Here is a 15,903-nt window from a genome sequence, read left to right as displayed (position 1 = left end):
GTTAGAAAGGAAATGATTACTAATCACTGCATTTTGCCCAATACAGCTAAAACGACCTATTTCCTCAGCTCATCAGCTGAGCAAACTACTGACTTCAAGATGTGAGAAACCATCCTTGTTCTTTGGTTGCAAACACAATTTCGTTTCTGTAATGAATTCAAGGAGCAATATGACCTGGGCTGAAAGAGAAGCACACAAAAACTACAGTCAGCCCAGAAAAAGAAGACATGAATAGGAAGCAGAAAGACAAACCTAAAACACTGTCTAACAATTTATTAAATAGGTTTAATGATTTTAAAATGTGGAACTCAAGAAAGCATCACTTAGGTTAACACTTGCCCAGGACATTCCAGTACATGTGAGGAGGTAAAATGTAAAACTGCTCTTAAAATAAAACTGTACTGCTTCAAGCAGCAGGAAGATAAAAAGTTAACCACAGCCCTCAAGTGACCGATCAGATGGAAATGAATTAAAGATGTAAGGGACATGATTCAATATCAGGTGGAATTAAAAAGTATCAACTACCTTATGAACACATAAAAAAACCCCAAACGGATATACTTCTCTTATACTACATTAAACCACTTGGGTTTCTCAGTATTTCCAGGACTGAACATGACTTTGGGACAAATAATCACTATGTATTCTTTATAGTTTGCACTGTAAGACACACAGTGTCCAAATATTTTGATTCAAAAAGCTTTAATTTTGGGGTGGCTTGTTTTTGCCAGGAATTAGAGGAGGTAGTACTCAAACATCAGCTCATCTGGAATTTTCAAATGGCAAGTTAAAATCATATATTTACAAGTGGCTTTGGGGATTCCCTTTTACTTTTCTCTGACTCAAAAACAGCACTAAAGGTTTCTTTCCCTTAAATAAAGAATCTCTCTAAACAGAAACAAAAGGCACACTTTGCAAAGAAAGCATTTTAAAATATCGAGTTAAAAAATATTCTTCCATAATATCATCTACAAGTTGTTCTCAGACCCATGGCAGGGAGGAATGAGCTCAATGACAATAATATCAAGTCCTGACAGGAAGAAATTAGTTACTGGCAATACAGTTATCTAAAACCATAACATTCTCAGGAAGAAAGAATTTAATATTCAATTAATGCTTCAATATATATGGAGCCTTGAGTTCAAAAGGCACAAGGCTTGCTTCAAAGAAAAGGACCTGCAACTTACACCTAAGTGTACATAAAGGCTATGCCTAAATTGGCAGGGAATTCAGCTCAGTGTAAGCAAACAAGTAAAACAAGGCAGCTGGTGTTTCCTGCAGGGGAATGCCTCTTAGAGATGTCTCTGCATCTCTAAGGCTTTCTCCTTCAAGTCCAGCTTTAGTCGAGTTAGCTGGAGGACGAATGTTCCCTCTCACTGGACACGGTTCAAAGACATCCAATGGATGAACCACTGGTCCATCTGGAGATGATTAGCTCTCCCTTAGGATGAGGAAGAGTTGGTGCTGTTAATCCAAAGGCACTCTTAGGCAAACAACTTCTGCTTCCCTCCTGTCAGTTCATGGTCCTCTCCTGTTTTTCTCTGCTTCACTCCAGGACACCATGCCTGTGGCATTGTAAGTGATCTACAGGATGAAGGCAGGTTTGCTCTCTTATAAGCCTTTGAGTTTGCTCCTCTGTGCTCACAACGATGGCTGCTCCAGCTCAAGGGTTGCTAGGTGAGACAAACTCCAGCTGTAGGAGGGAAAAATGTGCAGCACAACTGGGGCTGACTTTGCCAAAACACTTTAGGAGTCAGAGGCTCCTTTTCTCCAGCCCCACCCCACAGCCTGTCATCTGCCTACCAGGGATTTTCAGAGCTCCCCTCCTGTTGACTCTCCAAATATGTGGAATGGTGCTTGGCCACGGGAACATTTTAATAGAGTTGTCTTTGGGAGAGGGAGGCTTTGCAGCACTCCTCTGCTGGCCACTGGTCCTCTGAGGATCAAATACAGGTATCTGACTCCTCATAGGGTTCCCACCTTCCCAAAATATTTGCTAACTCTCCTTGATGGGGGCAAGGGGAAGATAACACCATAAAAATAAATGACCCAGTGAAACTCAATTACAACGAAACCTTGAAACCATCTTGCATATTTGAAAATGCTGAGAAACTTCTGCCAGTTGTTCAGAAGGGGTTTGCCTTCTCATCTTTCTCCCACCCTTAGACTGGCAAAACCTCATGGTTTGCCACGGCTTCGGCTCAGAAGGCAGCCGGTGCCCCTAGCCAGCGAGGGCCCCCCGGCAAGCTCCCTTGGGCCACAAGCACATTCCCTTGCCCAGAGCCCAGGCAGAGATCTTGAAAGATGAAGCACTCCCAAACGTTCAAGATTTATTAATTTATTTCAGGTTTTTGACCAGAAGAGCTGTAGATCAGACACCCTGGCTGACACCTCGTTCAGGACCCCCACCTTTCCTGCAGCTGCAGGAGTGCCCCTGCCCGAGGCCCGAAGCCCACGGCCAGGGAACGCCTCCTTTGCCCCCGGCTGCATGAGAAGGGCGGCGGGCGTGCGGATGGGGGGAAGCCCAGGGCGCCCATCGGGACCCGGCGGGGTGAAGGGGTGCGGACAGGTGCCGAGCCCGGCCCGGCTCCGCCACGGCCGCGGGCGGGGGGCGCAGCGCGGCCGCTTCGGCGTCGGGAGGAGCCGCTCGGTGCCGCTCTTTTCCCCGCCGCCGCCGCCGCCCGTCTGCGAGCGTGTGTCAAACCCACGTGCTCCGCCAGCCCGCGCAGCCCGGAGCGGCGTCCCGCGGCCGGGCCCCGCCGCCGACCCCGCACCGCCGCCGGCCCCGCACGGCCCCGCGCCCCTCCGCACGGCACCGCCGCCGGCGGCCGCGACGCAACGCGGCCTGCGCCGTCCCCGCAGCGGCGGCGGGGAGGAGGAGGAGAAGGAGGAGGAGGAGAAGGAGGGCGGTGTTTTCCTGCGCGGCGCCGCGGCCGTCGCCCCGCCGCCGGCGAGCGTCAGGCGAGGGGGGGCCCGGCCCGGCCCTTCCCGTGGCCCCCGCGCCCCGAGGATGGCAGCGCTGCCCGCACGAGTGGCTGGCGGCGGTGTCCCTCCTCTTTTTTTTTCCGGCAGCGGCGGCGGCGGCGGCAGCGGCGGCGGATCATTATTGTGTGGGAGGAGGGCGGCGGGGATGGACTTGATCTCTCGGGTCTCCTGCTAAGGCGGCAGCACAGCGCGCCCCGCCGCCCAGCCAGCGCCGCGCCGGGCAGGGAGGGACCGGACCAGCCCCCCGCCCGCTCCCCGGCTCTTTATTTTTAGGGGGCTCTGCTGCTTCTCTCCCTCTCCCTTATCTCCCCCCCACCCCCTCCCCGCCCGCACACACGCACAGGGACACGCACGCACCCTCCTCCGGTGCCCTTTCATCCTTCCCCCCGCCGTCCTCCCGCACTGTCTCCTGCCGCGGCAGATGCGCCGCGGGTCACCGCGCAGCTGGGACTATGGTGAAATTTCCAGCGCTCACTAACTACTGGCCCCTGATCCGGTTCCTGGTCCCTCTCGGCATCACCAACATCGCCATCGACTTCGGGGAGCAGGTAAGGCAGCGCCTCTCCGGGACCCTCTTCCTCCCGCCCGCCCTCTCGCAGCGCCGGGCTGGCGCGGTCGGTGCCTCTGCCGGGAAGGGACGGAGAGCCGAGCCGAGCCGAGCCGAGCGGGGACTGCGGCCCCTGCGCCGGCGGGGGCAGCAGACGGCCGGTGCCAGCTTGCCTGCCCCTGCGGCCGCCCGAGACCACGGGCTGCCCCGCACCCCCAGGAGATGCCCGGGGAAGGATGGCAGGGTTTGGATTGCTTTGGGGAATTTTTCCCCCTCGCGTTTCAGGATTATATAATCTGAAATTACATAATGCATTGGCCGGGGGCTGGCAGTGGTTTATCCCCGCGCTGACACGGCCGCTCAGGTGCAGCAGCCCCTAGCGCAGTGCAGCGCGGCTCGGCGGCGGCTGGAGCGGGGCTCGGGGCGGGCGGCCCGGCTGCCGCCACCCGCTGCCGAAGGGGAGCCGCGGCCCCCCTGCCCCGCGGCGCCGCCGCTGCCGCAGCGGTTCGGCCCCCGCCGCCGAGAGCCCCCGCCGCGGCATCGCGGGAGGAGCGCGGCATCCCGCGGGGAGCCGCTCCGCACCCGTCCGGGCAGGTGAACCTCCGGCTGCACCCCTGCCCCCGCCGGTGTTCTGTGCGCCTCGGCACTGCTGCAGTTCTGTAGCGGTCTTGGTGTCCTAAGGCTGTCCCCTGGCATGGGCACCGAAAAAATAGCCCGGTGTATCCGAACTCGCTGTCATCCTATCTCCCTGACATGCCGCCACCCCATTTCGTCCTCCCAATCCCCGCTTGCTGCGTTTGCACTGAGAACCTGTTCAGGGCTTGACGTACCCGCTCCCCTGCCCGAGCTAGTGCTCGTTTGCCACTGCACTGAGGCGTGGGAGAACCTCTGCTCTCACGTTTTAGTATTTATGACAATCCAGGCCCAGTCTTGTGTTAGGCTGAACTGTATGGGACCTGTCATTACATTTTTAGTAGAATGATATACACTACTACTTACTTGCAAGTGTTAAGCTGAGCAGCCACACCTGAGTATTGCACCCCAAATAGATTTATTCTTGTCCTAAGTCGCTCAGTTTGGCTAAGAAGAATAGACACTTGCTCCTGTGCTTCTTGAACAAAGATACCAGAAAATTAGTAAGTACTTTCAAGCATTTGTAAAGAAGAAAGTGAAAGGAAAAATACTACAGTGGGGAAAAAATAGCTAACATTAATCACATGTTTGTCATGGCTGTGTCAATTGCATTTTGATTCCTAGTCCTTTAAATAAACCATGATAATAAAAAATACAATTCCATCCTTATCTAACAACTATGTGCTTTGTTACTAAACCACTCTTCTTTAAAACATACCGGGGGGGAGAGAGGGAAGGGAAATCTAAATATAGAAATGACAAAGGAAAAGGAGATTTAAATGCTAATAACTATGCCATGTTAATAACATACAGTAGAAGTTAAATTGAAAGCAGTGCACTCAGCAAACTGAGTATGACAGGTGCATTCATACAGTTTGCTACGTACAAGGTCAGCTCAATTTAAGGTAAATGTCAGCCTATAAAAAAAAAAACATCCCCATGGCTTCAGTGTGCTCTGAAGCAGGATTTCAAAAATTTGCAAGTGATTTTATAAGTGAGGGTCCTTTTGTCTGGCTGTGTACCAGTGACACAGGAGGGATGTTAATCTGTGAATGATACATGTAAACACTTTAACAACTTTGACAGTGTTAGGGACAAAAATATCTTAGAAAATGTGTTTTGTTTGATAGCCAAGACATAGGATTGGCTTTTCAGGAGTGTTGGGTTTATCCCTTGTCTCAGATGGCTGGCTGGGGAGACATTTAATTGAAAGGGGAGAAATCCAGCCTGCTAGAACTCTAGCTTCTTTCAGGAGCAGAAACTGGAAAGATAGTTTTTTTACCAGCCTTACCTACAAGGAAATCAGGAAGCTGAAGCAGGGACAAAGCTATTCCACATCTGAAAGGTTTCTCTTACAGACAAAAGGACAGTGATTTTACTTTCATCTATGTAATACATGAAGTTACTTTTTGCACTTGTATGACGTTACTGTTGGACTTGGGAGACTGAAAGTACATTGACTTGCTGAGCCAGTCACCTTTCTGTTTTACATTTAAAAAAAATGCAATAATTTTAACGTGAGGGATGAATGGAAGTAACATAGAAAAATGGGTGTGCCAACAGATAGCTCTGCAAAGGCTGCAGTACCACCTCCTTTGAATGTATACTGCAGATAACACAGATTTCTAAGAATGATAAGGGAAGGAAAATTTGCATGAAGGAATATTACTTGTTCTGTACAATACTGTAAAAGAGACAGGAGAACTGCAGATCAGAAGTAAGACATGACTGTAAAAAAATTAGGGAGAGAATGGAGCTTGCCTGACCAGGGAAGAAGAGATGTGTAAGAAATGCTGTAAGTCATAAACTCTTTTGATGTATGGTATTCATACATTGCTCCCTCAAGTGGGGAGAGTATTTGGAAGAAGAGCATTCAAAGCACAGCCTTCTTAACAAAACCTTATGCTATTAGATACCTCAGATTGAAAAGTGAGAAACAAATAGAATCACCTCTTTTTTTTTCCTATTACCTTGAGAGGCTTTTCTGGGTGTTGAGTAGTTGTAGTCAATAGCAAACATTACTAGAAAATTACCAGATCCCTGGTATGCAGCTGCCTCTAGGTTTCTTGCTGGGTTAAGGGAAATTTACAGTAAGGCTAAAGATTGTTTGCAGAACATAGGTTAAGGCTGTCACCATTGCCCCATATAAGATGCTTGGTATGGCAAGTCTGTTTAGTTTAGAGGAAGTAAAAAGTGCTGGCGCAGTGCTTAAGAACTAATAAGCTCATCTCCTGAAGTCACTTCCAGAACCGCTACAGCCAGTGAAGAGCCTCCTGTTGACCCTGGACTCTAATCCAACAATGCCTTAGGACAAGACTATATTGTAGTTACTCCAATCTAGTGAGCTGACCTTATTTCTTCACCTCAAAAGTCTCTCACACAAATACCTAACTTTTTTTCCTCTACTTAAAAAGATAGTCCTGATGCATGACCAGGTAAATTACCAGAATATTAGAGAGATAAACCATTTCTAACTTACTTTCTTGATTTCCTTCTGCAACCCATTTCCAGTTTATTTACAGTGCTACTTGGCTTTTATGAAATTAAATACTACATACCTTTATTCTTAAAAGTATGACCTTCAGGAAAAGACTTCCAAATATTTTGGCTAAATATTCCTTCTCCACTCAAATCTGTGTCTCTGTGTGTTCATGTGCACGCATCTATATATATTGTTTTCTCCAGGTATAAGCATGCCCACACAAATATGTACAACCGAGCATTTTCATCCCAAGAGTTTAACACCACCAGAAGAGAGATAGTCTCTTTTATTCTGCCATTGAAAGGAGTTTTCAACTCTCAACATCTTACCCCGCAATTCACAATGATTACTATTGTTGTATGTAGAGCTCCGTCATCGGAAAGCAAAGTTTGCATTAAAAGTTCTGGCTCCCTTGAAAAATGTTGTATGTACTTGCTTAGAAATAAATAAATAAATGCCTTCAATGTGATGGAGAGCAACACAACCTCAAACAACTCAACCAGCAAATAACAGCATTGCTACTCCGTGGGCTCAAAAATCCATCACCACCCACATCAGTTTTCCTTTTAACACAGTTCCAGAGCTGCTGACATATATTCTGGTGGCCTGACTTGTAACATAAATGTGCATTTGCATCAGCATTTTTACAAAGGGGGAAAGCTGAGGTGTGCATGAATTCACTAACTTTGTCAGAAGCGTGGATTCAACCCTAGGCAGCACTAAATACAGTTTGCAAGCGTGGCTGGTAACTCTCTGATGCTCATGGGGTGGCAAAGGCCAGGCAGAGAGCAGTATTTCAATCTCAAGGCATGTTTGCAGTAGTCTCTTAATTATCAATGGGAACACTAGGAGAGTTTTTTTGTTTGGAGGTTTTTTTTTTAACTTTGTAGCTATCATGTAGCCAGCCCCTGCATCATTAGTTTGTCCCTGTCAGTAGCTGTTGGCCGGGCAGTTTAGGTGCCAACATAACTTATGTATGCATCCACAGTGTTCAGTGGCTTGTGGGTCCTTGGAAATTAAAACCAAGCAAGCACAGCCCTGCTGCCTCTTTCTCCAAAGGGCACTCAAGTGCTCTGGTCCCTGCAGAGAACTTACCATACATTGCCCATGTGGTAGTGTTTGAGATCCAACAGACGAGCCATAAAGGAAATGCTAAGTGTTTTGGATTCCAAATTATTTTGCAGTAATTGCTCATTTCTTCTTGTATTTGATTGTGTTTTTTGGATTTTTTTTTTTACTTAAAAAGAGAAAGTAGCCAGAAAAGGAGAACAAGTCATGAATAATGTATCAAAAAGAATTAGTGAGCTTATTGTCTGCCCACGCCATTTGCAAACTTGGTAGGGGGTTAAACATTTTGATTAATGCCTTATGAAGCTTGGTTTTGGGGTAAGCATTATTGTCTGGACATTCAAAACAAGTAATGGGCGAGTTCACATTCCCAGCTGTTCATCAGGAATTTGTGCCAAGTTGTGTAACCTTTCCATGGCACAGTTTCCCTGCCTTTGAAGTGTGCCTAGACACCTATCTGTATGTAGATGTAATGAAAATTCATGTGTCAGAAGCACTCTGAGATGAAAGGTGCTGTATGAGTGCAAAGTACTCCTGTTATTGATGTTCTAAGAGGTCAGGGACTTGTTTAAATTGTGTAGGACTTTAATACCATATAAACAAGAAAGTTAACAGTGTCCTATAATTGGTGTACAACATGACTGTATGTTATTACCACAACCACATTACTAATAGGGTAGGCTGACGGAAATGTCCTATTTATTTTAAATGAATGTGAACTACACAGCTTTTTAAATTAAATTTAGATTAAATTATGTTGAAGAAGGCAACATATACAGAGTATACTATCAACAGAAATTTTTTGTTGTTATTATTTTCCATGGCATTATTTTGAAGTAGTTTCTCTTGCAGAATTCACAAGCCAAATGGTCAGGGAAATAGCTAGGAATGACCACTGAAGTATATCTAACTTTCCTGTTTACAGTGAGTAAACCTAAGTGAGACCGTCTATGAAGGATTAAAAAACAAACCACTCTCACCTGAAACAGTAACTTTCAGGATCTCTGCCTCAGTGCTGTCTCTAGAGACTTTTTTGTAAGCAGTGCAGCTTTGCTTCCCTATGCATGCCAGCCTGAGCCCTCCAACCCTGGCTCCTAAATGGTCATCTGCCAAACTCTGGGGGTTTTCACACTAGTGCTAGATGGGTTCTAGACCATGTGGACAGCTCTTGAGAGTGCCCAAGAGATTAATTAGGCTTATGTGTCAGTGTTAGTGCAGCGGGCATTACGCACCAGGCATTGCATTCACCACTCACGCAGAGCACTTGCTGGTATTTCGCAGCAAGCAGTGCATGCTGAGATCTGGGAAGAAGTCAAAGATCTCATAAAACATTTGCAGATAAAAGCCAAATCTCAACAAAGCGCTAATGTTCTTAAAGGTGACAAAGGCTTAACTTCTGGCAGGTAAACCAATATCTATTTGCATTTTATAGCGCACAAGGTACAAAATAAACAGGTTATGAAGAGCACTGGGGCTATCACCACTGGAGATTTCACATGGTACTAGAAATTATGAGAATGAACCTGCACTACTAATGAGGTGTCCATTCCCTGCAGTGCTCTATGTTGTCATACTGTAAATACATAATCTTGAGCTAGGACCTATTTTGCTTAATTTGTCAGTACCTTCCCCTTTTTTATCCTGCTCTCTCTTTCCTTCACAAAACCATCCAGTTCCCTGCCTCCCACCTCCCATGGCTGTGTCAGCTTGGCTCTAACGACTTCTCTGGACTTTCTTATGCTTCACTGTTAAGAACAGGCAGGTTTTGTCGTTGATGATAACCATTAAGCATGTCTGAAGGCATTTGCTATCTACAGAGCTGTAGATAGAGCTTATTTCCAGGACAGGTTGGAAGGGGGTGCTGCGGGGGTGGGGAACAACAACTCCATGCAGCACCAACCAGCTACTTTTTAGTGAAGTAATTTAATTAATCTCAAAACTGTAAGTTCAGATGATATTTGCCCACCAGGTTGCTGGAAAATAAAACTTTGAGGTCTATGAGGTGGAAGTTATTCTCCCTACCAGACGTCTAACTCATACAGTGGGACACAAGGAACATTTACAACTTTGCCAGGCAGTCCCATTTCCCAGTCTCTAAGCTGGATGGCCCTCACTGGAGATACTCCACTCATAATATCATTTGATATCCACCAATAAAGGTGCATGGGGTAACCAAATACTTCTCATGCTTATTTCAGAGATAGGGAAATTGGCTTCTCCTCCCTATGCCAGTGAAAATCTAGAAGACTAAGACAGCATCAGGAATTGAAATCAGGAGTTGAAAATAACCCACGTCTAATTTTAAAACATGGGCTCAAAACTGAAATTTTGAAAGGGGTTTGAACCACTGTATTCTACATCGTGTTGAGAAATCCCTGAAGTAAAACTTTTGGATGTGAAGTGGACTGACCATTTGCTTTGTTTTGGGGCTTTTCTTGTTTATTTCTTTTCGCTGCCTTTTTCCAAAACCAAGAAAGCTGATTTCTATTCACATTTGCTTTGGTCTGAACTGATTTTTTTTTAATCATTGCTCATTTTGCTGCTGCCTGAAGAAGTTGGTTGTGTACAAAGGCTTATATGATATGGCCAATCTTATGACTAAAGATAAAGTGTCTTTTTATATTGAAAGAAGGCATACACTCAAGGCTCTAGCTCTGAAAGTGCAGATTCTATCTGTTCCTATCTTGATCCTAGACATTTCTCCTTGTGAGTTTCGTCAGTTCTAAAATTGTGATGTATTTCACAAGGCTGTTACAAAGTATATTCCTTCATATTTGTAAAACATGGATGTAAGTTGTTGTATAAATAGAAAATTTAAATATATCTGCCAGCTCATGCAGAAAACTCCATGCATAAAACTGAGCAATTTCAAACAGATTTTGCTTTTCAGCTACTTTGAGAAATCTGTGATGTTTTTAAATAACAGATATTACTGCTGAGCTCAATTCCAGTTTAAATTACATATCAGAACATGCGTTTCTTTAAAAAAATATGGGTAATTTTTAACTATCTTATATTTTAACAAGCTAATTCAATCAGCCATTGCTACCTCATGCTCTTTGTACTTGGAAACCTATGGATTTTGGGGTGAGGGAAACAGGAATGTTAATAAGCAATTAGATCATCAGATTGCCCTTCTTTCTGCTTGTTTGATTTTCTACTGATATGATATTGCTCTAGCTATGGCTTTAGACACTACCACTCTCTTTTCAGATAACCATTAGATAGAGAATTAAAAAAGAACCACCATAAGAGATGTAAATGGCCTGTGCACTTTGGTGTCCAAAACAGCAAAGCTCTGCAGTTTTCCCATGTTCTGCCTCCTTTATGGTATCACCTCTCTTTCAGATTTTCCACAGGATGTCACTACCTTGCTGTAGAGTTTTTCTACATGTGTACTTTTTCTTGATGAGTTCCCTCTCAATGTAATGCAAAATAAAAGAGCCTGTGTAAAACATTAACTAAGAATAATTCCAGGTGTAAATATGCATTTTGTTCCAAAGAGGGCTGAAGTAGAGCACTGTTACTTGCAATAGCACAATTGATTTCCACAGGCTTTGCAAGAGCATTCTAAAAAAAGACAAAGGAAAAATACTGGAGAGTAAGGAGCAGTTTGTTGAAAAATAAGTGCCACAAGGGAGTGAAATCTCAAGTGCCATTTTAATTATTTTCCCAAAGATGATGCAAAAAATTCACTGTTCCTGTTTTGGCTGGAGTGTTACTGTTGGGGAAAGGGTGGTCACTATTGCCCAACACATCCAGTTTGCTTTACTGATGTAGTGGTTCAGCAAGACTTCAGCTTTTAGTGTGGAAAGTGAATAAACTGCAAGACACTACTTATTATCAAATGTTTTGCTTCACATAGTATTTCTGCATTGTTAAGGCAGTTTTTTTCAACCCTTTTCAATTTTTACAGCCCAGAAAATTTTCAGTGGAGTGCAGAGAAAATTCACATGCATAGGAGCTGGAGAGCATACATGGTTTTATATTTCTTCATTACCTGTTTCCAACTCTTTGTAAACATTCCCTAAGGTACAGGGTTTTGTGAGGCTGAAAGCTCACTGAACCAAAACATATGCCAGTCTGTTTGCTGACAAATACTTTTGAAAGGCTTTTGGCTGGGAGATGGTCTGTCTTCTGGCCTTCTTAACTGTGTTTTGCACTTAAATTAGTGAATGAAGTCAGATGCAGAGTGAACCTGAACTTTAATGTGCTGGCATGATTATCGCCTGTACTGGCTGAAGAATGCAGTGGTATGTGTCAGCCAGGACTGATTTTTTTCCGTCATCAAGTCAGATGTGCAGCTTGTGTAGTTATAAGGGGTGCAACCACATCACCCAATGTTCTTCCCTTGTTTTTTTAAAGATGAGGTTTGACATCTACTTTCCTCAAAATGCAGGGTTTATGTCTAGATTTTATTGGGCTCTTTTTCCTGTTCACTTCCTAGTTACCCCTCCTTCCTTCTGCTGCATACCAGTGACCAATATCTTATTTTTGTAACCTCTGTGTTAGTATACAGTAACTGCTGTTTCTGTAGCTGTGGATAGTTAAGGTGAGGTAGCTTCTGATCCACCCCTGGCATCTTCACTCCTCAAGACAAAGGCTTTCCTTGTCACGACATACCAATATGCTTCTAGAATTTGGCAGCCTTTGATCTCAAATCTGCTGTCCTGCAGATGGAAGACAGACACTTGAACAAGTCCATCATTGCCATTTCCTCTGTCAGCATCTTACCAATTAAAAAACCTTTAGGCCATTTGAAAAGAAAATGAATTGGTGGCAGCATCTTGGAGTGGGAAGACACTTCACATTTTTGGTTCTGTTGAGAGGGGAAAAAATGTCAGTTACACAAGAGGAAAGATTATAGAAGTGAAGCATTTATAGCTTGGACGGAAGAGGGAGTTTGATAACCATCTGCAGTTGTATGAACTGTGGTGTGGTCATGAAGGAGAGGAAAGGGGAAATGAGGTTGGCTAGGTCACTGCTGTGGAGAAGAATGTGGGTAGGAGTGGTGAGAAAGACTGGGGTGGTAAACACAGTTTAAATGGAAAAGATTTTCAGATGATTTTCCAATTAAAAAGCAGAAGATTTTCCCTCTCACACTTTACTTCCTTCTAAAATGTGGCACAAAGAGTCCTGACCTTCGGACAGAATTAGGTGGTGGTGGTAGTGGTGTTTTACATAGGCTCAAATCCAGTGAGTTGCCAAAAAAAAGTGTTGTGATCATGGTAAAGTGATCACATGATGGATCAAACCTGAAGACCACATTTTCAGAGCTGGAGAACCACATCCTCCTCAAAGGCATTCAGTGCACTCTAGAAGGACACTGTAATTATGAGCTCTTACTAAGGTGAAGTGTAAAAAACCTGCAACTCAGAGGTGAGGAATTTCCTTTATTAATAATCAGTGGTCATGATACAGTTTTCTCACAGCACCCTGTTTTTCACATGCTGCCTCCCAGATTCAATACTCAGAGAGCACTTGCTGGGGGGAGAAGCCAGAGCTACCTAGCTAGTGGAAGTATTGACTGTGAATCCTTGTCTTGTTCCTTTTAGAAGCATTCACTGGAGGCAGCATGCCCTTTGCTACCCGAGTGAGCAATACACTGTGTTACGGTCTCCCTGGCAGAGCTGAGGGGAAAAAATACAAACAAAATGAGCTTACCAAAATGCAGGAACCTTTCCAGTGTGAGAGAAGTAGAGTGTTGAGATGTCCTCAGTGTGGAAGTAAGGGAGATCTTAACTCTGCTTTTTAGCTGGAGGCTTGCTGAGTTTTTTTAAAGGCATAAGCTGTTGTGAGACAAGTCTTTGCAAGCACAGGGGAGATTTCAGTCCTGTGGTCCCATATGGTGTATGCCCACAGTCCTGTGCCCTTTCTTGACATTTCTCACTTACCCTTTCTTACTGCCTTTCCAATTCAGTTCTTTGGGTCCTTTGCTTGGTTGTCCCATGGGTGCTGGAATGTATTAGTCACACAGAGATCTCTGTGGCTTTGTTACCAGACTGGAGCTGCAGTGCAGCACCTCTTCCTGATTGCTACCAGGGAGCCCATTCATTTTGCCCTCACCCTGCTACTGGCTTGGGTAATTTATTCTGTCAGTCCATTCCCCTTCCTCCTCCACTGTGGCATTTTGGAGATGACTTTGAACATTAGAATTATTTGCAACCCACTCAGCCCAAGAGGCCAGCTAAGAAGATGAGTTCAAACCAGCCACCAACTCTCCCCAACAGAAGTGAAAATGCCAGGTGATGTACTTGACATCTCTGGTCATTCTTCTCTGCACTTCACATAACAAGTAGTAATGTGGGCCTCCAAATTTAGTGTGACAGCACTGTCAGCTTCCCCTGTAGTTATGTTGGGTCATAACGATTTTGGAATCTTAAGCATTCACTTTAAAAGAGAAGGAAAATCCAAACCACACAACATTTTTCAGCACATCAAAACACCAAAGGCACTCATCCACTGAAAGCTTTTTTTTGACACAGGTAAACACATTTTTTCACATGCTTCTTTAAGACACACATTCATATGTATGTGGTGTGTTGTGAGCAGGAGACTGCCTTTTTAGGAGAATTAGACACCTAGTGGTGCTGAAGTACTGTCTTGATTACTACTGATTTATATGCAAGACTAAATAAATGGTCAAGGAAATAAGGAGATGGGCTATAACTGCTCATGTACCTCTTTTGTTGCTTATAGTTGGAGCCATCTCTGGTTACATGTTGCATGTGCAAATGCTGTTTTGTTTTTGAATCCATGCTTTTGTACATGGATTTTATCTTTTCAAAATGTGATCTTGAGAGCAGTCCTGACCACTGCACCACTGTTCTTTATATACTTATGGGCAGTTGTTTTGCTTCAGAGTGTTTTATTTCAAAGCATGAAAGCATGACGACCTTTTGGCATTCAGAGTCTTGTTCTTATATGAGCTTTCTGAGATTCAGTCAACGGTCTACTGGTTAGGACATGCTCCAGTATTGTAACAGTCTTGAGAAGAGCTTTCATCAGCAGTGCCTTCTGGATTTAATATATAAGTAGTGTGGGTTTTCTCTGTTAATACTGTGCAGAGGCCAATGTTTCTCTCTTTAAGCAAATTCACGATAAATCACAGCAGGTATCTTGCTTGACATTTTCTTATCCTAGGCTTGACCTGTTGGTGAGCTTTGAGTTGCTGTCCAGAAAAGGCCAGTGTCATTGTGGGCTAGCTTTTCCAAATCACAGCATGCCGTTCTTGTCAGCTGCAAGCTCCTACCACTTTGTGGGTGGTTGCATCACTGAGGAGAAAATAGCTAACGAAGGCACAATCATTGCCTCGGGACTTTGCCAGGGAAACCTCATGTGAAGTTACATATTTGTGACTTTGGGCTCCAAGGGTTTGGTCATGCTTGCAGTAATCTGTAGATGTGGGGTCTGTTGTATTCTGTGTGCATCCATAGATTTAAAAGGGGAAATGAGTGGTAAGAAAGAGGGGTTCAGATCAAGTTGTCTGAAAGGAAAAGGCCTGACATCCTTGGCTTTAGAAATACCACCACATCCCAGAAGTCCTGGGTCACGAAAGCTTTTCACTGCACTAGAAGGGCTGAAGTGCTCCAGTCAAAGCGACTGCAGGGCCATAATTTCATCACTAATAATCTTGCTGAATAACAAAGTAGAAACTTTTTCCTCTGTCATTCTGCTGAAAGTTCAAAGTAGACAAAGGAGGCATGCCAGTGCAAGTTTAGCTTAATGACAAGGCCGTCAGGTTCTGTACTGAGACCAGTATTGAGAAGAATGTTAAATCAATACTTGTCCTGCTGGTGATAAAGGATAACCTGTGCTTAACTGTAGAAAAAAATAGAGGAAAAAATATGGCTCACTAATATCCTTGACCTTTTTTCAAGAACAGAGAACAGTAGCAGCTCATTAAACCATTAGATATGAATACAGTCTCTTGAGAACTCTGAGTATGGAGTGCTATGACAAGAAATAAGCAAATTGGCTGGACAGGGAAGTGTTTCTGTCTGTAGCCAGAAGAACAAAGAATACTTGAGTTTGTTGTTTTGGGTTTTTCACTCTTAACACACTTATAGCATTAGGGAACCTTAAGCACTGTTCTGCTTTTCTGTTGACACAGCATAGGGTGAGGGATGCACAGAGAAGTTGGAACAATTACAAGAAAGGATTAGTAGCTTATTTGCAAGAGGTTAGT

At 44.5% G+C, this 15,903-nt stretch overlaps 1 protein-coding gene across 1 annotated transcript in view; it reads left to right on the top strand.

Moving 5' to 3' along the window:
- Window positions 1–2,996: 2,996 nt before the first annotated feature.
- ANKH (ANKH inorganic pyrophosphate transport regulator) overlaps window positions 2,997–15,903 on the top strand; it is a 99,679-nt gene continuing 86,772 nt past the window's right edge. Inside the window, exon 1 of the mRNA XM_068197007.1 lies at window positions 2,997–3,533. Coding sequence (XP_068053108.1) covers window positions 3,438–3,533 — 96 coding nt within the window. The 5' untranslated portion in view covers window positions 2,997–3,437. The remainder of the gene's footprint in view (window positions 3,534–15,903) is intronic.

This window comes from Anomalospiza imberbis, chromosome 1 (assembly GCF_031753505.1).
Source record: "Anomalospiza imberbis isolate Cuckoo-Finch-1a 21T00152 chromosome 1, ASM3175350v1, whole genome shotgun sequence".
NCBI classification, from domain to species: Eukaryota; Metazoa; Chordata; class Aves; order Passeriformes; family Viduidae; genus Anomalospiza; species Anomalospiza imberbis.
This window is presented reverse-complemented; position numbering and strand designations above follow the sequence as displayed.